The sequence below is a fragment of the Ambystoma mexicanum genome, chromosome 6q, assembly GCF_040938575.1.
Source record: "Ambystoma mexicanum isolate Mex_15411 chromosome 6q, UKY_AmexF1_1, whole genome shotgun sequence".
Lineage (NCBI taxonomy): Eukaryota > Metazoa > Chordata > Amphibia > Caudata > Ambystomatidae > Ambystoma > Ambystoma mexicanum.
Genome location: NC_090937.1, coordinates 1404404790 through 1404430035, shown reverse-complemented (window position 1 = coordinate 1404430035; position 25246 = coordinate 1404404790). Strand labels below are relative to the sequence as shown.

Here is a 25246-nt window from a genome sequence, read left to right as displayed (position 1 = left end):
CCGACATCCTGGCAGTCCCCTTTATCTCTTTAGTTGAGGCAGGGAAACCCCTCCTAGGAATAGAGATAGATGGGTTTTCTTTTATTTCCTATTCAATACAATGCTTTAACCCAAAACGTGCCACCTTTGTGTCAGCCTCCTTTTCTGCACCTTTACATTTGTTAAAAGTAAATCTCACAATGCACCTCTGTCTTGTGGGCTGATCCGCAGGGATGATGGCCACAAAGCAAACATTAGAACAGCGAGAAGGCATTCCTTATAGAGACTAGCACAGCATTGGTTAAGTACTCCAGCACACTCATCTGTCGCAGAGCTGCAGCTGTTGGGGTGATCCAGAGGATCCCTCATATACCACCTCAGAGTACAGCATCATGCAGGGAGGGGGGGGGGGGGCTGCCTGACCCCTTTAGCCACCTTTTCCAGCATACTGAGTGAAAGGTAAGGGACTTGTTACAGTATTCAAGTCAATCTTCAAGGAAACCTTCATAATCATCTTATGTATGCCTGTAACAGCTAGAAGCACACAGCACTCCATTGTGTGCCAAAGCCAATTTCCTGCTCATTAAATACCAACAATAAAATAATAAACAAGATAAATGTTAAATACCTGTCTATACTTTCAATTGAAACTCTGAATCTGGTTGTCAATCCTATTGTTCTGTGCTGCAAAGAGAAAAAACCATGTCTGTTAGCTAATTCTTCTGTCTCACATATGCGCCACATTGTTTATTCCATCCACCAGGTGTGAAACGTTCCTGTACAGTTGGTTTTGTGGGATCGTTATGCAGAGAGGGTGATATTTAGAATCTGAGGAAAGAGTTCTTTCTATCACCTGAGCACGTGATTGATATCTGATTATAACTGGGTTGAATTTAATATTTTCTTCTGTATTTTTAAGGGTTTTAAAAGAATTAATCGCTGTATGTGTATTCTTTTTTCAGCTCCTGAAGTTATCAACAATGAAAAGTATACATACAGCCCCGATTGGTGGGGATTGGGCTGTCTTATATATGAAATGATCCAGGGACAATCAGCATTCAGGAAACGAAAAGAAAAGGTCAAACGGGAAGAAGTAGACCGGCGAGTCAGAGAGGACCAGGAAGAGTATTCTGAAAAATTCTCTGAAGAGGCGAAATCCATCTGCAGGATGGTGGGTGAAGATAGATAGAGGTTTGGAAATAACATTTCTAACACTTTCTGGAGATCCGAAATCATACATTTTGGCGTCTTTGTATTGTTGGAAATTGTCAGCTCCCTGGTATCCGGCCTAGTTGGGAAAGCTGCTATAATGTTGTTGATCTTTCCTGATCAATTTCCAGTATAACTGAAGCAAATTATACATTGTGAAATGGTGGTTTATCTGAGAAGTGTAGTAGCAACCTAACAGCTTGATTTAGACAATTCATACATATATTTATCTGAATTCCTCTTGTAGAATTTTCTTCCATATCCCTCTGTGATCATTCCAGACTCAAGATTTACAGGGAGTATTATGTATCACTTTCTGCTGAAATGAAGACCTCTCTCTTTGGATACTTGTCTTTGTACTTTAAAAACATTATAAACTGTAATTTTCCACCCTTGCAGTCAACTGTGTACTAGAGAATGTATTTGGGAAACATTGTGTATGACAGCAGCTCTCTAATACAGGCTCCAAACACAACATTCTGTGTTGACTGAGAACTCTTCTTTTAATGCCAATGAAGACCGTCCATTGGCCTCATAATCATAAACATAAGTAAGTCACCCTTGCCAACATCTCAGTCCTTAGTTGGTCCACTTGCATACAATACTCTTTGGAGCTCATGTTTGTTGCGGCGTAACATGAATGGAAGATGTAAACGCCTTGAGTAAGACTTCAACACCTTCAATTCACACCATGCCACATTTTCATTCATTTGTATGGCGCTGAGGAGGAGTGGAACACAACTTGCTTTTATGCAACCTTTCTCAATCTATGCAGTACAAATACATGGATTTTCATGCCATTGCAAATGCTGAAGATCCCAGTTTTATGAACCAGCATAAAGTAGGCAGACACTAGAGGGATTCATTGGAAACACTGCCTGCCTGCCAAGCTTGTGTGCCAGGCATCGTTTACAATTAAAGTTAAACCCTGTCCCACATGCTCGAATGCCCGTAAGGGTTTAATTGTAGTTGTGAACACTGCTTACCATACGAGCATAGAAAGCAGCATTTAAAATTAAAAGTAAACGCTGCCTGGCATGCAAGCATGCCAGGTAGAATTTACTTAGTTTGCATGGCGGAGTGCAAATGATGAAAAATTAGCAACTGGGAACTGCCGATGTATGTCGACATAATGCACAGCCACATTACTAATTTGAACAAATTTAGCTCCTAGATATGATGCCATGCACTACATATCTAAACCGCTGGTTTCATTGAAGAATTCTTTGGGAAACCACTACTTCTCCAGCATGGTGTCTGGCATGGATTTACATGTTCATGAATATTCCCCGTCTTCAGGCTGGGAATCCTCAGTAAAGAAAAAATCAGTATCAGTTTCGTTTCTGATCTGTCTTTCTTAGTAGTAACCAATCACTGATCTCTGGGTCATACTGCCCCCAGCCAATGACTGCCCTCTCCCTAAGCCCCGCCTCTGGCAGCCATCCTCAGATTTTTACCGCACGTTCAAGTGTCGGGAGTCCTCGTGCTTTAGCTCTCGAGTTTTTGCTGCGTTTTCGCGCTTTTTCAGGAGATCTTCTCATTTTTTCGGTTTAATCGAGCCTCAAGCTCCACCGTTTCTACTTCCGATAATGGGGACCCATTTCGGAATTCTTCTATGCCCCTCAAGGGTGAAGTTATCGTCGAGTCTACGCTTCTTGGAGGATTCTGGAAGATCTGTGGCCTACCTCAACGGACATGGCCCAGGTCAAGGGAAGCTCGACGCCTGGATCCAAGCTGCTCAGGTGCTGCCCTGGATGCGGATTACAGAATGTTTTCAAGGAGGACGAGCATTCGCAATGTCTCTACTGCCTTCATGAGGACAAGACGCACGTGGAGAAGGACTGTGCGTTCTGCAAGAACCTTTCGGAACGGACAAAGCAAGATCGTCGTTCCCGCCTCGCCGCCTGGCTGGAGAAGGGCACAGCAGGTGAGAAGGTGAAGAAAAAGTCTGAGCGGGCTTCTAAGTCCTGTGAGGGCGCCCCGGCGACGGGGGCCCAACAGAAGGCCAAGCACCGCGAGTCCGCGGGCACCGGGAGCGCCGAAAGGTCGGTTCTTCGGCTGCCAGGCAGGGCGCGACTTCCCCGGCATGTTCAACCACGAGCCAGCGCTCTGGTTCGGGGAAGAGGAAGTCCGAGAACCCGGGTAAGCTGCTGGAGCAGCCCCGGTCGATCTCGAAGGGACCCAAGGGGGAGCGGGCGCTGACCCTCCCCCCAAGGTGAAGGCCCAGGATGCACCTAAGGTGGTGAGCGCTTTGATCCTGCCGGCAAAGGCCTCTATCGAAGTGGTCGCTGTGGCCCTGGCGAAGCCGGCTGATACTACGCCAGTGGAGACGGCCTCTGGGCCCAGAGTATCCCTGCAACCACGGAGGGAATCCTCTTTCCAGCCCATCGTTAAGACCCCCGTGAAGACCCTAGCGGAAAAAGAGGGGGGCGCCGGTGGCCATTACAGACTCGGAATCAGCCTCTGAGGAGGATCTGGTGGAAACCATGAAGGGCCTCAACGAGAGGTTCGAGAAAGTTCAATCCCAGGGGAACAATCCTGCTGAGGAGATCGAAGATAGCGAGGATGGCGACAACGACGAAGGCCCGGTGGAGCAACCGTACCTCCCGTCGCAGCCATTGCCCGAGCCTCAGGATAGCTCGGCGGGGATTTTGTTGGCAATCCAATCCTTAGGTACTGAGATAAGGATGAGGTTACCACGGACCCCGACGGAGGATCCTGAGCCAGGACTGTCGGGAAGCCCCCCGAACAAGCGGAGGAGAGTCCATCCCGCTCGCCTGACCCTCGGGATGATACGGCGACGGATACGGGGACGGACGACGATGGTGGCGATGATACGATGGACATTCCTTCATCGCCTCCCACTCGGGCCTCACCGCCCGACGAAATTTGCTCCTTTCACGCCATGATAGCCAGGGCGTCCAAGCTCTTCCAACTCTGCCCGGAGAAACAGAAGAAGGAAGGCTTTCTTTATCAACGACGGGAGGCCAAGAGAAAGACGGTCCTGGCGGTGCCGTTGCTCGACGACATGGGCCAAAGGGCTGGCTGTCCTCAAGAACCCTTCTACGACGCCCGCCAAGGGGGACAGGTACGAGAAGAAGTACTGGGTCCCCGACGCCACCCCCTTGTGCCTCAGGGCCCAGTCTACGCCGGACTCGGTCGTCTCGGCAGCGGCTAAGAAGAAGGCAGCAGGTGCGGCAGCATCAACTTCCACTTCCCAGCCGGACAGCGAGGGCAAGAGGTTGGACTCCATGGGACGACGGGTCATTTCGTCGGCGGCGACGACGATTAAGGCGGCCAATGCCTTAGCGATCGTGGCCCGTTACAACAGGGAGCTTTGGTTCAAGTTAGCTCCCCTGCTGGACTTTCTGCCTGACGACAAGATTCTTCAGGAAGGCGAGGTGGCGTCGGATCACGCCATAACGGTGGCAACGGACATTGCCAATACCGGATTTCGCCAGATGGGCAACGGGTTTGCCTACGACGACAAGGGTGGCTCAAGGTGACGGACTTCTGCCAGGACGTTCAGACCAGAGTGTTGGATATGCCGTTTGACGGCAGCAACCTTTCTGGGAAGACGGTGGATGAGTCGCTCCAGGCCATCAAGGCCGACTCGGAGACGGCCCGGGCCCTAGGGGTACTTCAACAACAACGGCCCTTTCGGAGCTCCGGAGGCAGACAGGGTGCCTCCAAGGGATCCAGCGGTGGCTCTTCTACATACCGCCAGGCGGCCCGCTCCTCGTCCCAGGAGGCCTACAGAGGTCGCGGCAAGCAAGGAGGATCCCGCTGTCATCGTCAAGGAGGCCAGGGCGGTAAGGCCTCCTCCAAGCAGGACTGAACCGGCCGTATCGTCGGGCCCCAACCGAAGCACCCCGGTGGGAGGCCAGCTGACGAAGTTCGTCAGCATGTGGGAGTCCATCTCCACCGACCGTTGGGTGCTGGACACCCTGGCCAACAAGCACTCGATGGAATTCCAAAAGAAGTGTCCTCGCATTCCTCCCGTGGCCAGGAAGGAGAATCATGTCCCTCAACTACTGTTGGAGGTAAGGTCGATGCTCAAGAAAGGTGCCATCGAGCTCGTCCCCAGGAGGCTCCGGGGCGCCGGAGTGTACTCAAGGTACATCCTTGTCAAAAAGAAGACAGGCGGTTGGCACCCCATCCTGGACCTGCGTCGGTTAAACAAGTACATCAAGGCACAGAAATTCAGGATGGTCACCCTCCATCACGTGCTGGGTCAGCTGGAGGAGGGCGACTTCCTATCGTCGTTGGACCTGGAGGATGCTTACTTCCACATCCCCATTCTAAAAGGACACAGAATGTTTCTCAGGTTCGTGGTTCAGGGACGCCACTACCAATTCAGAGCCCTGCCGTTCGGATTAAAGTTGGCACCCAGGGTATTCACCAGTGGCGGCGCGGCTGCGCCTGCAGGGGATCCACATCTTCCCCTACCTGGACGACTGGCTAATCCGTGCAAGGTCAAGAGAACTCGCCGTCGAACACACAGCGAGGACCGTCCGGCTGCTCACAGAACTGGGATTCGCCATCAACTACCCCAAATCCCATCTGGTTCCGTCGCAAGTAGCACTGTTTCTGGGAGCGAAGCTCGATACAGTGGGGCAATTGGCATCCCCGTCGGAGGAGAGGATGAAGGCCATTTTGGCCAAGGTGCAACGCCTGCTAGCCACGGACGTGGCCAGGGTGAGGTCCATCAAGTCCCTCCTCGGGATGATGTCCTCATGCATCTACCTTGTACCCCTTTGCAGACTTCGGATGCGTCCGCTACAGGAGTTCCTCGACGCCCGCTGGTTACAGCCGACGGGCTGCTTCGAAGACAGGATCCCTCTTGACGAGGAGTTCCGTCGGGCGATCCTATGGTAGGGTACCCATGGGCACCTCACGGCAGGCACAGACTTTCCGACCCCGGTGTTTCAGGAGACGATGACGACGGACGCCTCCCTGGAGGGTTGGGGGGCCCACACCGGAGATCTCCATGCAAGAGGCCTTTGGCTCCCGGAGGAGAGGTCTCTCCAAATCAACATTCTGGAGCTTCGAGCAGTGTTCTGGGCACTCAAGTCGTTCCTTCCGTCCCTCAAGGACAAAGTGGTGAGGATCTTCACCGACAACACCACCACGATGTTCTACATACAGAAGCAGGGAGGCACCAGATCCCCAGCCCTATCCAAGGAGGCCCAGGATCTGTGGCACTGGGCCGTCGCCCAGGGGATGTTTCTGGTTCCCTTCCACTTGGCAGGAATAAAAAACACCATCGCCGACTCACTCAGCAGGGAGCTGCGCTCGTGCCACGAGTGGGAACTACGTCAGGAACAGGTGGATCAGCTCTTTCGACGATGGGGCAAACCCGGGATAGTCCTTTTCGCGACAGCGACGAACTCCAAGTGCCAGAGGTTCACCAGCAGGTTCCCGCAGCCGAGGAGCATGGGCGATGCTTTCTCGTTCCCTTGGGACGGCCCGTTTCTATACCCGTTCCCTCCGTTGCCGTTGCTGCTCCGTCTCATCAACCAGCTCAAGAAGTCCAGGTGCAGAATGATCCTCGTCGCACCGGCGTGGCCGAGGCAGATCTGGTTCCCGGACCTTCTGGACTTGTCAACGTCCCCACCAGTCAAGCTGCCGGCGGACGCGGATCTTCTCTCCAGAGAAGGAGGCGCCATTCTTCATCACGACCCAGAGTCGCTGAACTTGCAGGCCTGGCTCCTGCAGCACTAGAGTTTGGAGGGTACGATATCCCGGCTGACTGCAGAGAGGTTCTTGCAAAAGCCAGGGCGTCCTCAACTCTCAAGTGCTATGGACATAAGTGGAAGAGGTTCTCTGTCTGGTGCCGTGCACAGAAGATTTAACCCTCTGCAGATTACGGCCCCTCAAGTACTGCCGTACCTACTGTCGCTGGCCAAAGCTGGACTGGCTCACATCTCCATCAAAATACATCTGGCTGCCATCTCCCGATATACCAGGAATACGGGACGGGCGTCCTTGTGATCTCATCGCCTGGTGAAGGAATTTATGAAGGGACTATTCCGATCGTTCCCGCTGGTGAAGGCTCCAGCCCCGGCGTGGGAGCTTAATGTGGTGCTGACCAGGCCCATGGGGGCCCAATTCGAGCCTATGCATTCAGCGCCGTTGAAGTTCCTGTTGTGGAAGACAGTGTTCCTCATGGCCATCACCTCCTCACGACGAGAGGGAGAGATCCAGGCCCTATCTTGCAAGCCTCCATACTTGACTTTTCACGACACGAGGGTGGTGCTGAGGACGCACCCCTCCTTCATGCCCAAGGTGCCGTCGGACTTCCACCTCAACGAGCCCTGTTACCAGTTTTCTTCCCGTCGCCTTCGACGCCGGCCGAGAGGACTTTGCACTCGCTGGATGTAGCTAGAGCGCTGAAGTTCTACGTGGACCGCACGAAGAGTTTTCGGAAGACGTCACAGCTGTTTGTGAACTTTGGGACATGTGAATCAAGGGAAGGCTCTCTCGAAGACCATTTCCAGATGGCTCTCCGGCTGCATCATGCACTGTCACCGGTTGGCAAACCGACCGCTGCCCGGCCGTCCGAGAGCCCATTCGACCAGAGCGATCGCTGCCACCACGGCGTTCTTGTCTGGTGTGCCCCTGCTGGACATCTGCAGGGCTGCTACGTGGAGGTCGACGTACACCTTTACAAGATTCTACTGCATCGATCGGGACTCCAGGGCGGAGTCCAGGGTCGGCCAAGCAGTGCTGCGCAACCTGTTCGCTTAAGGTGAGCCTGGTGAGGAAGTAAGAGATGCTTAATGTTGAGTTGTTTTGCTTAATGTTGAACCTGTTGCCACCTCCCGTGGTTGTGCATGTGTGTACTGCTATGTATTCTTTTATTCATGAGCATGTGAATCCATGCCAGACCCATGCTTGAGAACAACCGTTACTGGTAAGTAACTTGTTCCTTACCATTACCAACTACTTTGATTCATTGTTTAGACCAGCCTTCATTCCATACACCATAAAGCAGGGCTATGCAACAAACCTGTGGCTCTGCAGATGTTTTGGAGTTGAACTTCCATGATCCCACACAGTTATCTTTCACTGGTTGGTGAGTTGTAGTCCAAAACATCTGGAGAGCCAAAGGTTGCAGACATGCCTTAAAATGCCCAATTATTTAAAAAGAAACTGCATTCATTCCTACTATGTTGTAAATACCACCATATTTGACATTTTGTACTCCTACTAGAAATGTTAGTTAAGGCAGCCACTTTGCATCTTCACAAATGTGACTAACCTGTTTATTGGTAACTTTCTGAGCTTCAGGCCAATGAAATGGCTATTTGGACTCAACTATTTTATGTGCATCTAGCCACCCACCCACTCTGTGCTGAGGTCTGTAGGGTTTCTGAACCTACCAGGGAATCGTAAGAGGAGGTAGTGTGGGAGGATGTGCAAGCTATGTGGTGATGATTCCAGTGACCTCTGGTGGTGCTTGGGAAGCAACAATCCTCCCCGCAGCACTACCTCTCCCTTCCCCTGCAACCCAGGAGCAGTTGTTAAGCTCTCTGTGGACAAGTATCAACAGAGGGTCTGATGAGCTGAGTGAATTGAGGCAGTGGCAACATAAGAATAATTTCATCCGATGATAGCAAAGCGGTTTGGTCTGACAAGAGGGCACCTTTTGGATTCATTCAGTGGGGGGTCACATGAAACCTCTATGATCATCCATGCCCTATATGTGATAGAGCTCCCTGCATGCCAGTGCACAGGGGTAGTGCCTCTTTGGGTGAGCTCTAGCAAGTGGAGCTGACGGAGAGAGGAATAGATGGAGTGGGAGCAGCGGCAGAGCCTAACAAGTGGACATTAAGACATGCATGCCTGCATTGGTGACAGCAGAGGGCTAGGATTCCCTGGGCAGTTCACTGAATGCACCACTCCTAGGGGTCTCTCCTCTCTGAGGCCCCAACTTTACCCCCTCCCCCCCAATCCCGGAACAACAAGAACTGTGCCTGCGCTGTGAGGAAGCGCTTGCCCAATGTCTCCCTGATGGTGAATGAAAATGTGGCAGCTTGACGAGTTGTTTTGTTGCGCTGGTTTCCCTCTGGAGTGCATTACACCGTGTGGATCCTGCTTTGCCCTCTGGGTTGGTTCCAGACATTGAGGAGAGACGTGCGGCTCTGATGCAGAAGAGGTTTGACCTGACACTCAGCCTCCCTGCCTGGACTAGTTCTAAGAAAGCAAATTAGTCTCAGAGGAAACCCCTCACCATAGAGACCTCACAGATCAACGGCTCCGGGGTGCACAGATTTAATTTGAAATCCCTGAACCTCCTCTCATAGTGACCTCCCTCCTGAAGCTAGGATTGCTAACAATTAAGGGGGCTTACTTCTGATATGGAGTTCTAGAGCCCCATTTTTCCTGATATAACTGTCCACTAGCAGCACAGACAAGACCCTAAAAAGAAGTCCATCAAAGGGGAAGGAACCGAAGGACAAAATACATTAGGCTTCCTCAGTGGGTCATCAAGGATAAGCTGCCCCCCAAAAAGACCACAAACCAAGTGCCTTTGACTAATCAAAGATCATTATGGTACTCGAAAGTCATTGTCTCCAGGAAAGCATGACGACTCCACACCTGACATGAAAGGTAATGTAGCCTTTCTGCTGTGCAAACTAAAGAAAGAAATTGCTGCTTGCTCAAGTAACCCGTCTAGAGCATTTGGGGATCACACTTAACATGTGGCTCACAGAAGCTAAGAGCATGTGTTCAAGACCCTGATGTGGACCTAACACTTGACTGGACGCATAGTGTTTTGAAGATTCCAGCAAGAGCAAAATCTAACACCAAATATCCTTACCAGGGTTCCCTTATTCTGCCTCCTGGTTAAGTAGTAGAGCGCTCGCTTTGACATCTGTACAGAGCCTGCTGATGCAGGTTTGAATCCCGGCAGGGCCAAACTCAGCCTTCCATCCTTCCGATGTCGATAAATGAGCACTACAAACCGTGGGTAACAATAAGCCACGGTCAGATGCCTGAGGGTTCGTAGCCCTGTATAAATGCTGAATTATTATTTATTTGTAATAAAGTTTGTTGCTTTGGAGGGCACCTGTAAAATTATAAATGGGCTCACCTCAGCCATTGGCATAGCCCCAGGTACTATACTTTAAGGAAAGAACTCTGCACTATTACAACTTGGCTGAGAGACAAAAACATTTCATAGCAATTGGGCTTTCCAATTAGATTGATGTTCACCTTTTAAAGGGTAGCAGCACTGACCTACATCCAGATTAGTACTGAAAGCCATCCTACAACTTAAGACAGGGTTCCAGAGATAGAGCGGATACCAAAGGTTTAGTTAGGAAATAACTCATTCCAGCCTTGCACCAGTCAATATCGCACTAGGATGAGGTGTCATTCAGAAGTACTTATAGGGGTCAGGAGAGGTCTTACATTTGAAGGTATGTCTCTGTATGCTCACACCACAAAAAATACAGCCTGCTAGGGAAAAAGGGCCAAGGCACTCTTGCAAGGATAACAAGAATTTATTTCTACAAAAATAGAAATGCATCAGCAAAGAACTCTTCTGCCGCAGAACGTTCTGAGGTCTGTTGGCATGTGTGTTACATTATAAGCACAAACAGCTTCACTAGTGACGTCGACATATGTAGTACGATTCGTATTGGCGGTGCGCTATAGATGTAGGGCCTGCTCCTTATGGGATGCCAGACCATTGGTTCATCTTCATCTGTCCATCTTTGTTCACGTGGGTGCTGCTGGGCTCGTCATCAACGGTGAGGTGACCTAACAACTAATTAGCTACTCTGACACACAATGATATTCTTCTGATTATAACAATGTGTTGTAAAGTGTCTTTTGCTCTTGAGTGGAATTCTACCACGTAGAATTCCACTCTTTCTCTGATGTCATGTTTACTTCTGTTCAGAGGGGAGATTCCATGAGGGGTCCTTAGAAGCTGTAGTGAAGAGGTGCTGTGTAGGCTGAGTACTGCTGGCTCAGGCTGGTTACCAATAAAGGATCTTCACTCACCTGAAGTGTATGCCTCCTTATTACACTGGCGACGAGAGTAACCAGCCTCCGACCCACGTTGCCTTGCAGCCGCCAGCAGTTGCCTACATTCCTCTTTTCGCCTTGGGAGAGTGCCTGCTCCGGAGGAGGAGCAGGGGGCCATGTCGAGGTGAGCACGCCCGCTGACGCTGTCCGCGTAGAGTCACCTGTCCGGAATCAGCTGGGAGCAGCAGCATCTCCCAGCCCCAGCCTTCACAGTTCGTCCATGGGCTGCAGCGCCCGCTGTCCCGTGGAAGGGAGGCCCTCCCCGCATGTCGGCACCAGGACAGCTGACGTGCTTTCAGCCGGCGCTCCCCAGCAAGGGTTGAGCGCGGTGCCTCCTCGGACAGCAGGTGAGAGGGGAAGGGATCCCTGTTTTCCGGCGTGTGTCCGCCCTGTGCGGCGAGCGGGATTGGGGGCCAGGGCGAGCCCGTGTCTGCCGCCCCGTTCCCTTAGTGGATATTGACGCCTGCTGGAGGAGGGCGGGACTAAATGCAAGATGTCTCCCTTCTACTTCCTGTCTCAGGGGCGTTCCCTCTAGCCACTGAGAGGAGGATTAACCCTGTGAGGGTCTTCCAAGTGTTTCGTGACTGTATCCTGGCCACATCTGTCCTTGCTCAAGGCACGTTGTATTGTACAGTGACACTCCAGCATTGGTTGCTCTGCCAGGCACGCGAGGAGGTTGCATTGGGAATACTAGTTCAGTACAAAGTTGCACTGTGCATATTAGTTCATCACAAGTCTGTCTGACTCCACCCTCCTCAACATGCAGCACAATAATGCACGTCCGCCACCTGAATTCTTGGCCAGTCCGGAGCCGCCTATTGTGTGGGACTTGTGGGTGGACACCTTCAAAGTGTACCTCAGAGCCGCGGGTGGTGCCAAGTTCACGGATGATGAGAAGGAGGCGGCATTGCTCAATTGCTTGGGAACTGAGGGCCTCAGGGTATTCAGGCACCTACCAAGCCCCAATTTGCACGCTGCCCCCGCTGCCCAGGCAGAAGGCAGTGAGGGTGGTGACGTGGTACCAGCAGTGGTGCTCGCTTATGAGACAGCTTTGGGCAAGTTGGAAGCGTGATTTGGCAAGAGAGCCAACGTTGTTCTCGAGAGGTACCATTTCTTCTCGAGGGCTCAAGGCTCCTGTGAGGGTATAGATGCTTATGTGACTGCTCTACTGGTACCGTTGATGAATACATCCGTGACCAAGTAATGATGCGCACGTATGATGTACGTGTCAGGGAGAGACTATGGATTGAAAAAGACCCACCCCTAGAAAAAGTCATAGAGATTGCCCGTGCAATCGAAGAATCTAGGAAAGGCGTGAGGGAAATGGCTGACAAAGTGGAAGCTGTACATGCTGTGATCCCCCGCAAGACTGTTGAGCCCAAAGTGAGGAACACGGATGGCAGAGCAGGACCCTCATCGAAGGAACAGTGCAGGCGATGTGGTTGGCAAGGTCATGCAGCGGGTGCTAAGGAATGTCCTGCTACCAATGTGGACTGCAGAAAATGCAAAGCCAGGGGACATTGCGCCCGCATGTGCAGGGGCGTTGTCTCAACTAAAGAGTCCGTGAAAATGGTGGACGTGAATGATGAGGATGATGATGATGTGACAATAGTGGGATACATGGATTGTTCTCACAGAGGTGAAGGAGTTGTGTCTGAAGGAACATTGCTGAGTGTGGGGAGCTGCAAGAAGAGAGCTTGGGCGACACTCATTGTCGATGGCGTTCCATTAGAGATGATGGTGGACACAGGTTCTCCATACACTATGATATCCCCTGAACTATACGAGTCCAAGTTCCACAAGAAGGTGTCTCAACTCTCCCCTTCTAGTATATAAACCCGTGTGCCTATGGGCAAGTGCCCATCCAAGTTTTAGGGTATGAATGGGTTCACATAGAGTTTGAAGGCAGAATGACTAGGGGTAAGTTGTATGTCGCCCACAAAGGTGACCCTGTAGTGGGTTGGGACGAACAAGCTGCTCTGGAGCTGCAAATTAGACCGGGGAAACCTGTCCCTGTGATGAGTGTATGTGAAGGGAATGACTGTGCCACGTTGCCTGTGGGAATCGCAGCGGAAGTTTTGCAGAGCAAGTTTCCCTCGGTTTTTACTTCAAAGTTGGGCAAATTGAAGGGTTTTGCACACAAGATAGTTCTCAAGAAAGGCTCTGTGTCTGTTGTGCACAAAGTCAGAAGGGTTCCGATGATGGCTTGTGATGCTTTAAAGGAAGAGTTGCACAAACTCAAGGAGTCTGGGGTCATAGAGGAAGTAGAGTGTTCACAATGGTTGGCCCCGGTAGTATTGGCACGCAAGGGTGATAGAGGAATGAGGATGTGCGTAGATCTCAGAGATCTAAACTCAAGTATTTGGGTTGACAGACACCCCCTGCCCAACATCAATGAGATGCTCTCCCGGGTGTCGGGGGATTCCTGTTTTTCTACTTTTGATTTTTCCTCTGCATATCATCAGATAGATCTGCATGTGGAATCTCGCCCGCTTACATCCTTTGTCACCCCTTTTGGCGCCTTCCGTTTTTGTAGGATGCCTTTCGGCTTGGCCTCCGCAGCTGCGGTGTTCCAGAGGACAATGGAGAAACTTTCTGGGGGCATTCGGGGTGTAGAATGTTTCCAGGATGACATTTTAGTATGGGGTAAATCACGAGCTGAACATGATGTGAGGGTTCTTCAGGTGATGTGTGTCTTGAGGGATTGTGGTCTCACCCTCAAACTTAGCAAGTGCAAGGGGGGCGTTCCCAGTGTGACATATTTGGGACATTCGTTAGATGCCCAAGGTATTCATCCCAGGGCAAAGTTGGTAAAAGCGTTAAAGGATGCACCGGCCCCAGTAAACAAAGATCAGTTGAGATCCTTCATGGGTCTCGCAGAGTACTACAGCAGATTTGTCCCGTCGTATGCCGACAAGACTGTTGGTATGAGGTCCTTGCTGAAGAAGGGTGTGCATTTTGCATGGTCAGACCCGTGCCAAACAGAATTTCTCAGGTTGAAGGAGGAGATTGAGCAAGCCCCGTCCTTAGGTTCCTTTTTACCGGCCAGGAAAACATATCTCACTGTGGATGCGAGTGAGTATGGCATAGGTGCTGTCTTGGAGCAGAGGGTGGAGGGCGAGCTTCGGCCCATCGCCTTTGCATCCAGAGTGCTCAGAGAGGCTGAAGGCAGGTATGCTGTCATAGAGAGAGAGGAACTGGCTGCTGTGCGGGCCTCTAAATATTTTAGGACCTTCCTGTGGGGAATTGAATACACCTTGCGCACTGACCACAAACCTTTGGTGCATGTTTTGATGACCAAGGGTTTGTCCCATGCATCTTCAAGGACTATGAGGTGGATGGCTGATATGGCGCAGTTCAATTTCAAGGTTGAATATGTCCCGGGAGCGAGGAACGCGGTAGCAGATTGCCTGTCGAGGTTTCCGAGGTCTGATTATGTTGATGTAGTCCAGGATGTAGTGGGGGATGATTGCACCTTAGTTGCGAGTGTGGTGCCGGCTGTGTTGGAGTTGGAATGGAGTGCAGAATGTTCTGCTGATCCTGAATTGATGGAAATAAAGACTGCGCTCAGCAGTGGTGTTGTTGGTACTGCGTTGTCCAAATTGTATGGTCATGTACGGGAGGAATTGTCTGTAGGTCCATGGGGTGTGGCCAGGGGCCTGAGGTTAGTTCCTCCTTGTTCCCTTAGGGGGAAGCTCATTGATTTGGCCCATGAGGGGCATGTAGGAAGGTCCATGACCAAGAGGAGGCTCAGAGAAGAATATTGGTGGTCCCGAATGGACACTGATGTGGAGGAGGTAGTAAAGGATTGTGCGGCCTGCTCCATTAGTGACAAGAGCAAAGTTCCAACTCCATAACCCATTTCTCCTGTGGAAGTGCCCCGTGAAGTGTGGTCCAAGGTGGCGCTTGACATAATGGGCCCCATAGATTCATTGGGGGGAGTCTAAGATTGATTGTGGTCTTGGTGGATTACACGTCCCGATGGGTTGAAGCCACAGCTTTGGCTACTGTTACTGCCCAGAAAGTAGTGGAGTTCCTCTCTGCAGTGTTCGACAGGGAAGGCGTGCCTGCGGGGCTGGTGACCAATAATGGCGCCCAGTTTGTGTCAGAGTACATGCAAACGTTTTTGCATGATCTTGGTATACATCATCATAGGGTTCCATTGTATAACCTACAGGCTAATGGTCTGGTAGAACGCATGAATCGTTTTGTCAAGGGTGCTGTTCAGTTGGCACTTGCCAATGGTCTTCCCTGGGGGTGAGTGGTATCAGAGTCACTGAAAGCATACAGGCTTACTCCTTCCGTTTACACTGGTCATTCTCCCTTCGAGTTGATGCGAGGGAGGAAACCTGGCTCCAAATTGAGAGTTTCTGCCCTGGGTGGTGGGGTTCAATCACAAGTGGATATGCAAGAAGTCTTAGATCGAGTACGGTGCAGGCAGCAGTGGTTTCTGCCGGAACAACTGGCCCGCAGGAAGCCCTTGCCGGTCAAGGTGGGTGATTGGGTCCAGATTAAGAATCCCAGGTTTGCAGCGAAGGGACTTAGCAAGTATATGAAGCCACGTTTAGTTGTCAAGTGTGGTCGTGGTTACGTCTAGCTTGAAGATGGCTCCTGATGGAGTCTCAGGCGTGTGGTTGTGGTGGACAAGGTCAAAATGGATTCTGCTGGTGGTGCGTGGGGGGAGCCTGATTGCGCTGCAGGCGATGCTGGGGCGTTGGTTGAGTGTCCCTTGCCATGCCCTTCTACATATGGGGAGGCTGCTGATAAGGTGCCTCCTATGCTGGCCCCTTCTCACAATTGTGAGATTGCTCCCGTTCCGGTGTGTGAACATGATGAGGAGGCTGTAGTGATACACGAAATTGCAACCTTGCCAATCAGGGCTTTAGATGACAGCATTAGCCGCTGAAAGCCAATAGTGTATTCAAAGTATGTGCTAAAAATGCTGCATTGTTGATAGACAGGCAGGGAGGGCCCCCAGCTATGTAGCTAATAGGTTTTTGGAGTGTTTGGAACATCATGGCACCTATATAGCGCTTAGATAGCCAGTCTTAAGCGCTATAAACACTAAGCTATGAGTGCATGCCTTTTAGAGCTTGCAGATGGGGTTAATACATCCCTGCTTCCCTTAGAATATTCAGCCTCACTAACGTTAGCCCTGGCTCCAAGCTAATCTTCCTTTTCTCTGGGAAGGTACTGATAAGACATTCCTCAGCCAGCGCAGATGGGAACAAGGGAGGGGGTAGGAGCGAGCAGGGAGCATCTCAGAGAGAGCTGGGTTTTTTCCATGAGCCAGTTGCACAGGGAAAGTTCTGGAACTGTGCGTCATGGTGACTGACAGCAAGAGATTATAAAATATCCATGCACACATGGATCAGGGGGAGATCGCCTGTGGACTTGATTCGTGTACAGTCAGGTGCCCGGAATTGGCTCTCACGGTGTCCTCCAGCCTTGTTTTTCTATGAGCGGGGCTTGTTTTACAGCTAGCTTATGAGAAACCCAGGTCTCCCAGGGCTGAGATTAAGGGACGTAAGACTGTGTTTCTCTATGTTTCTCTATATTTCTCTATGTTTCTCTATGTTTATCTAAGTTCCATGTTTCACTATATTTTGCATTGCTCTTTGTTTTATGCTTTGTAATATTCTCTAACTTGAATCCCAAATGTATATGAAATTCACTGCTTAGAATAAATATGCTAACACTTTGAGGGTGTCATTTGTCACTTGCATGAGATCACTGCTCAGCACAATAGAACCTGTATTTTGGGCTGAATTGGGTATTTTTGCTCTCAAAGGGCTGGCCCCGAGGAAGATTTTGCCCAATATCAAGACATTTGGTGGCAGCGGTGGGATTTGTGAAGAGCAGTGCCATGACATGACAAATGGTGTGAGAGGACACAGTGTAGAGTGGGGAGCAGGCTGTCGCATTTCCTTGATGGTCTCACTGCAGCTCTGAGACTTCAAAAGGCAGCAATGTTGTGTCGGCTTGCCGTGGCCGATAGCTTGTGTGGTTAAGACTCCCTTCAGTAAATCAGTCGTGACTGACTTATTGCATGGGATTGGTGCCAGGGAGTACAAGGCAATAAACGAGCGGGAAATGGCTTTGTTTAAAGCACTCCGATGAATGGTTAAGAAAGATGTATGCTCAATTAGAAAATAATTTTATCATGTGGTTTCCCAAGTTTAAAGTTGTAATTTGGAATGCATAATGAGACGGAGTTCTCATCTCTATTCTGTCATGAGGGCAGGAAAAAAAAAATAATTGCAGGGATTTGACATGCAAATTGTGAATAGTGATTTAACCATTGACTCAGCCCCAGTGTGCTAGCGAGTGGGGGCTGTAATGTTCGGAGGCGAAGGTTCGTCTTTTTTGATATATGCTTTTGAAGGGTTGGCATTCCTGAATAATGAGGAAGGGGAATGAGCCATGCTTAGGAGAATGAGTAACATCTGTGCTGAGAGCCTAAAGAGTTTTTTCTTTCTTTTGGCAACTGTAAAATTCCATGTGCTAATGGTGGCAAATTCTGTTTAAAGGAAACACACTAAAATGGTTATATTGCATTTTAGGCTGTGCCATGCTTATATTGGGTGAGAGACTCACTTAAAAGGAAAGTGAGTGAATGTTATTTGGATTTTCGATTTTTGTGTACTGATTTGAAATTGCAGAATCAGTTTGCAATGGTTGGGGGGGAAAAACAATTTATATTTTTCTAAATTGCCCCTGGAGTATTTTTGACTGTCCCCATGCTATGCCATGGATTTGTGCTGTTGCCTTATAAGTGATGTATGCTTTGGAAATAGTTACCTGTTGACTGTGATACATGGGGAAAAATGTTGTTGACACATTAAACAGCCCACAAGCAATAGAGTGTGGGTTGTTCTTGCAGAAAAAAAAAACGTGCAGGGAGCTGCACTAAATATGGCATTTTTATTTTTTAAATGCACTGAACTGAGTGGTTATAGTTTGGCAATGGTACAACAGAATGAAACATCTGTGTGTGATAAGATAGCACAAAGATTTAATGGGTTGTGAGTTCTCTTGAAAGATCGCACATTACAAGAAAAAAAAGACGCTTTGACATTTTGCAAAATTACATGGAGTAGAAAAATGACAAGAAAAGTGCCGCTTTTGAAAAACAAGAGTCTTGCTGTGTGTGCAGAGCTTGTGCCTTGAAGCTGTCTTGGGCGAGGTGCGTGAAGGCAAACAAAAGCAGAAACAGTACAAGAAAGAGTTAATCTGGATGAATTGTCTGAAACGAGTGAAGCCGCCACAGTATAAGAGTTATAGGCAAAAGAGATAAGCTGCGTGCTAATGGCGCTGCCAGGTGCACACGAAAGATAAACATGCCTGCATTCCTGAGGAAGGGGGAGCAAAAACAGAGAGCTGTTCAAAAAGTAAAGAATTTGCCCAGTAAACTGTGGTACGGAGCAAAGGCTTCATGCAGGATGGCAGACGGGCACATCACATCTGAACATTTACCTATGCATCTGTGAATGGGCCAAGAAAAGACAGCTGCCCATTCCAACAGACATTACTGTGCAAACCGCATTCCCATGTGATGTGATGTGAAGTGAAGTAAAGCGCTATTGCTGTGCAAGCTGCATTCCAATGCTCCATGTGATGTGAACTGAAGTAAAGCGCTGTGCACTGGAGAAGAAACCTCTAGGCGCTTTGAGAAGAGAAAATACACATCTGGCAAACTGAAAGCTACATTGCCAGGGGATGGAGTAACTGACAAAGACATTATGGCATTCCAGATGGAAGCAAAACTGACAAAAAGTGCTTAGCCGTTTTGCAAGAGACAACATGCAGAGCGGGGCTTTGAAGTACAACATGAACACTGCACATTAGCCATGATCCAGAAGCCACACGGCTTAGTGCAAGAATGAATGATTTGTTGAAGCAACAAAAGAAACTGGCTTAGACTATCGCACTCAAAGGGGTGGTTCAAAAACAGCAAACGCCCTTTGAAAAAATGACAAGTGAAAAAACCAGAGGCTTGAAAAGACACTGCTAAGAAAAGAAAGATAAATAAACAAAGCTGCTCGTACAACTGCAAGCGGTATTGGACTGAAAGACTTTACCTTTGAAAAATGGAGTGATGCCAGCAGGGCAACCTAAACCAAGATCATGGGACACTGGAAGCAAGTTGGCGCCTGACATTTGTGATCGCTTTGGTGAAAAAAGAAAAGCATTGTGCGACCTGGGTACTTACTATATGGCTTTGTAAAAGCACAGATCAGTCTGAGGTACCATTGACCAGCTATGATTGCATTGCACAAATGAGTTTGTGATTAGGCAGTTACACCCCGTATGGTTGAGTGTAAATAAGCCCCCAGAAACATGCAGAAAGGTGATAAATAATTGCAGTAGCAATGACAAAGTGTGTAGTTACCTGATGAGACTTTTTGAAGATGGGGGTGGTATTAGGGGAAGGGGTGGATAACGCTGATATTGAAGTTTTGATGACATCCTAACATTTCTGTTTGTATTTTGCCTAGGCAAAGCACAACAAGACATTTTACAATATCAGGAAGTTAATATGCAGTTTGTGGGTGACACTGATCAAAGAAGGGTCAGACGCATTCTCAGAGAAAGCGAGCCACTGCGACATGCTATTTCAACTTTAACGTGCCCTGCACCGCACTCAATGCTGTAACCTGCGAATAGTGTCCAACAGAGTAATAACTTTTGCTGAACTGGCACGATGCAGACTTGGCTAATTATCAAGTATTTGATGCTACACATTTAAATGACATGTTTTGCCCTTTCTTGTTTAAAGGACTATGGACAATGAATTGTGGACTGTAACATCAGGCACCACATACAGCTGTGTGACACTGCAATTGAATGCTAACACATTGAAAAATGGTTTTTAAATGCACTGTTGAGATGAATCTGAAAAAACCAAATGGTTTTACTCTTCCAACTGAATGGCTTTAACCAGAGATGTTTTGTTTTTTGAAAAAAAAATATTCTACATTGCACGTAGGCAGGAGAATGATTTATGAACTGTTGGGGCAGCAGAATTATGCAAGCAGGAGTGTAATTTATTTTGAGATAAGATGAGTGCGCACATCAAAGTCACCTGTGCGTAGGTTAAGATTCTTAATTGAAGTAATGCTGCCAAGTGTATGAGCTATAATTTGAAATGGTAATCTTTGAAACACTGGATACTTTTACAGCCAGCTTAAGGCAGGTAAATGAAACCATGACTGACTTGATGTTTGATTTTATGACACAGAGTGTGACACGGTTTTTTGTTAAACCAACCAGTTTCATGTTTTTGTGGGGACAGCTGTCTCCAGCACACTAATGCAAAGAGTCACCTTTTGATTGTAAACATTTGGAATAATTCTTTGGAAAAGCGCTGCAAATGAGTATCCACATGGAATTGCTAGAGTACTGGCCTGGCACATTGTCAGGCATCTTTTGTCACTGAATGGATACCATTTGTTTAATTTGTCTAATGTGATGTTTTTCTGACCAAGAACTGCAGCGAGTGTTCTCGCCAAGATTTAATGAACTATAACTTGACTAAATGAATTTTTTCCATGGTGTGATGAAACAGCCACTGCCGGATAGTAGTATGGTGTTTGTGGCTAAAGTTATTATTGTATATGGTAGATATCCCACTTGAAGAAGGGTATTCTCCAAGTCACAGAAGGTAGACACTGTGAACCTGTTAGATTTTCCAGTGGTAAGACAACATGTAAATTGTAGACTGGTAATGCACACCTTCATTATTACAGTGCTACACTTAGACATAGATTTATCATGAGGCAATGTTTCCTTAGTACTACCAAGCTGCTACAAATGGAGTCCATTTCTATGGCCCATCACTAGAGTGCGCGTAGCTAGGGAGCTAGATTCATTAATTGCAGGAGCTTTATATGCTTGTGACATAGAAACTGTGCACAATAAGCTAGCCACTATGGGTTCTGATGCCAGCTCTGCTATAGAACTTCTGGCCTAGTGGGGCCCATTGATATGCCCAGCACTGCTACAAGTATTGACAGCCAATTGAAGATAACAGAATTTTAGACATGAAGACATTTTTGTCTGCCATAGGGCAGGTCAACAAGACTGCTAAATACACACAATGCATTGTATGGCAAACATTGTTAAATCAGCAGGTGTTGGCTTTTTACTGGGTGGGGGCGACCATCCTCCACACACTGGCACGCAGAGCTACAGTTACCAGCATACATATGGATTGAATTGCTTGCTTTTGATTGCATGAATAACACATGCCATGCTTTGATGTAAATTAGTAGAATTGTTTTTATTTAGACAACCTGGTGCCCATGGGTTCACCTTGTTCACGAAATTAGATGGTTTCTGGTTGGGTTCCACCTACCTGGGGGAAGTGTCTAGTCACACAGCCCATAGTCACGCTTGAATGCCCTGGGATCAGGGGGAGGGTAGGCCCTTAGGGTGAAAGGCTGCCAGGTTTTAGAATTGGTAACCATACATAAATGCAATAGTGCATTGTAGATTAGACTACACTGGATTGCCTTGACATTTTAACTGCATGCTGCTTTTTAACTGACAATCAGTTATACAAAATTGATTTAGGTATTTTTGTGTAGGCCATGTTTTGGCTAGAGTAAATGTCCATGTTCACTTGGTGCAGGTATTTTTTGTGTAGGCCAGGTTTTGGCAAGGGTATATGTCACTGTTCACTTTGTGTACATTTTTGTTTAGGTAGTGTTTTACCTTGCATGCCACGCTAACTAACCGCTATAAGATAGTTTGCTTAAACCTCTTGCAAAGCCCCAAGGTCTTTATCACTGCACTAAATACTATATTGATAGGTATTAGTCAGCATTTGTCGCACAAACGTTGAATAGGGGTGGAATGTAGTGATACACGAAATTGCAACCTTGCCAATCAGGGCTTTAGATGACAGCATTAGCCGCTGAAAGCCAATAGTGTATTCAAAGTATGTGCTAAAAATGCTGCATTGTTGATAGACAGGCAGGGAGGGCCCCCAGCTATGTAGCTAATAGGTTTTTGGAGTGTTTGGAACATCATGGCACCTATATAGCGCTTAGATAGCCAGTCTTAAGCGCTATAAACACTAAGCTATGAGTGCATGCCTTTTAGAGCTTGCAGATGGGGTTAATACATCCCTGCTTCCCTTAGAATATTCAGCCTCACTAACGTTAGCCCTGGCTCCAAGCTAATCTTCCTTTTCTCTGGGAAGGTACTGATAAGACATTCCTCAGCCAGCGCAGATGGGAACAAGGGAGGGGGTAGGAGCGAGCAGGGAGCATCTCAGAGAGAGCTGGGTTTTTTCCATGAGCCAGTTGCACAGGGAAAGTTCTGGAACTGTGCGTCATGGTGACTGACAGCAAGAGATTATAAAATATCCATGCACACATGGATCAGGGGGAGATCGCCTGTGGACTTGATTCGTGTACAGTCAGGTGCCCGGAATTGGCTCTCACGGTGTCCTCCAGCCTTGTTTTTCTATGAGCGGGGCTTGTTTTACAGCTAGCTTATGAGAAACCCAGGTCTCCCAGGGCTGAGATTAAGGGACGTAAGACTGTGTTTCTCTATGTTTCTCTATATTTCTCTATGTTTCTCTATGTTTATCTAAGTTCCATGTTTCACTATATTTTGCATTGCTCTTTGTTTTATGCTTTGTAATATTCTCTAACTTGAATCCCAAATGTATATGAAATTCACTGCTTAGAATAAATATGCTAACACTTTGAGGGTGTCATTTGTCACTTGCATGAGATCACTGCTCAGCACAATAGAACCTGTATTTTGGGCTGAATTGGGTATTTTTGCTCTCAAAGGGCTGGCCCCGAGGAAGATTTTGCCCAATATCAAGACAGAGGCGTCCTCCCTTACTGGGCCGTCTGTCTCTGTCCAGGGTCATTCTCATCCTGTCAGGGTGAGGAAGGTTCCTTCTAAGTACAATGATTATGTTTTGGGTGTCAAAGTTCGTTAGCACTTTTCTAGTTCATTGGTTTTCCCTCCGTTGAGCTACATTAAGGTCCTTGTTGTGGTCCTTATCTTTCTTTCCCTCCTCTAGCTGCATTCTGGCTCTCATTATGTGTTGTGTTGAATGTGTGTGTTGGCTGTTGTGTGTGTTGCGGTAGCGTGTTTAGCTGTGTGTGTATAGTTGTTTTGCCGTCAGTTGTGGGTAAAGGGGGGAGAAGTGTTGTAAAGTGTCTTTTGCTCTTGAGTGGAATTCTACCTCGTAGAATTCCACTCTTTCTCTGATGTCATGTTTACTTCTGTTCAGAGGGGAGATTCCATGAGGAGTCGTTAGAAGCTGTAGTGAAGAGATGCTTTGTAGGCTGAGTACTGCTGGGTCAGGCTGGTTCCCAATAAAGGATCTTCACTCACCTGCAGTGTATGCCTCCTTATTACACAATGCACCTGGCTGATACAGGGATGGGCATGGGGGAGAGCTGAGGACACACACACCATACACACTTCACTCGCTCCCAGTCAAACCAGTAACCCCCAAGGTCCTCCACCTTAGTTTTAGGCAATAGGGCAAGTAGCTCTTTTATAGGATGCTTTCATGTTTTATAGGTAAATAAACACTATTTCTAAAATGTCAACAGAGCTTTATTGGGATGGAATGGGACAGATTAGGAGAAGGTTGATTCTGGCTTGCATATTTAAAGAGGCAGGTATGGAGTGGCTAACCACAGCTTCCTCGAAAAATTGACATTTTAAGTACCATTGGATAGTTTAAAAAGGTATTGTTCTCAATCGGAAAAATTGTTTATATTTATTTATAAACCCAATGCTCTTTTGATCACAAAAGAAAGTACAATAGATAAGAAATCAGATTTGAAGGGAAGCAGTGAGCTTCTTTCAATGGGGTGAGTTTGACAGACATTCTGACCAGATTTTAAAGGGGAGTAAATGGAACAGTCACCTGGGACAATACATAAGTGCACATACATAGAATGCAAGTGGGAATATAATAAGTGCTCTGCCTTCCATTGTTCTGGTATATTGGGGTGAGTGCCCTAAGAGATCGCAGTCCAGAGGGGCCTTTTTGCGGCCCGGAGGATTGGCTTCTGCACCTTTTTGGTGATTTGTGGGTTGAACCTGCAAGGCATGTCTTCGCATAAGGTTGAATTGGGAAGATTGCTGTTTCTGTTTGTGATTTATCAGGTTTTAGTGGCTGTTAATTTTAGGTTCACAGGTAGATTGTTCCTGAGTACGTCATCTTTAGTCTGTATTCAGCTAATAAACTGGCTGGGGCTATACATTCAGTGTTGATAGCTAAAGCCACTATTGCCTATTGAAGTGACCTCGACACCCAGGATTGTCACCCAAAATGTAGAGGGACCATATTCTCTTTTTAAGCTAATAGTTGTCCTTCAACATTACATAATCAGCATGTGGTTATCACTCTGCTTCAAGAGATCATGCAGAATGAAGAGATGCATACAGATAAATGTGTGCTTTTTCAAAACATTTTCTGCATCAATTCTTGGCCGCACTGGGGCTTAAAAAGGCAGAGGGTAGGGATTTTGGTCTCCAAAAATCTAACGATGAAAGCAAAAGTTCTAGAAAAGGACCTGTAAAGCCCTCTCTACACCTCTATCTGCAGCGAGAAAACAGATCTTTACAGTGGTGTCTCTATCCAACACAAATGACCATTGTAATGAGTTCTGTGCTGGTACTTTACGGTTGATGACATAATTCCATGTGTGTGATTTTATAGGGGGTTTTATAGTGGGAGTCAACTGCAGTGTTTACTTAAATAATTTAGTTGATGGATCCAATTCGACGTTTATCTCCCAAGTTCAATCGATTTGTTTGAAATGATACATGACTTGCAGTTCATTGGTATTGTTACAAACTCACCAATTGTAGGGAGTACACTCTGGCTGACCAGAAGGAGTCGTCGGACAAACTTTGGACATTGTTAGGCTTTTTATTTTTTTTATTTATTTAAATAATAAGAAAAATACCTAAATTCGCCCTATCGCTATGGGAATGATCCCTACCTAACCAAACTAACTAATGGTGCTTG

At 47.8% G+C, this 25246-nt stretch overlaps 1 protein-coding gene across 5 annotated transcripts in view; it reads left to right on the top strand.

The window, feature by feature from the left end:
• GRK4 (G protein-coupled receptor kinase 4) overlaps positions 1-25246 on the top strand; it is a 1171195-nt gene that overhangs the window by 754056 nt on the left and 391893 nt on the right. For 4 of the 5 annotated variants that reach the window (XM_069632057.1, XM_069632058.1, XM_069632056.1 and 1 more), the window contains one exon: positions 942-1150. In XM_069632057.1, the coding sequence (XP_069488158.1) occupies positions 942-1150 (209 nt within the window). Of the gene's footprint in view, positions 1-941; positions 1151-19727; positions 23512-25246 lie in introns of those variants that run through there. The other variant, XM_069632059.1, reaches the window with a different exon arrangement.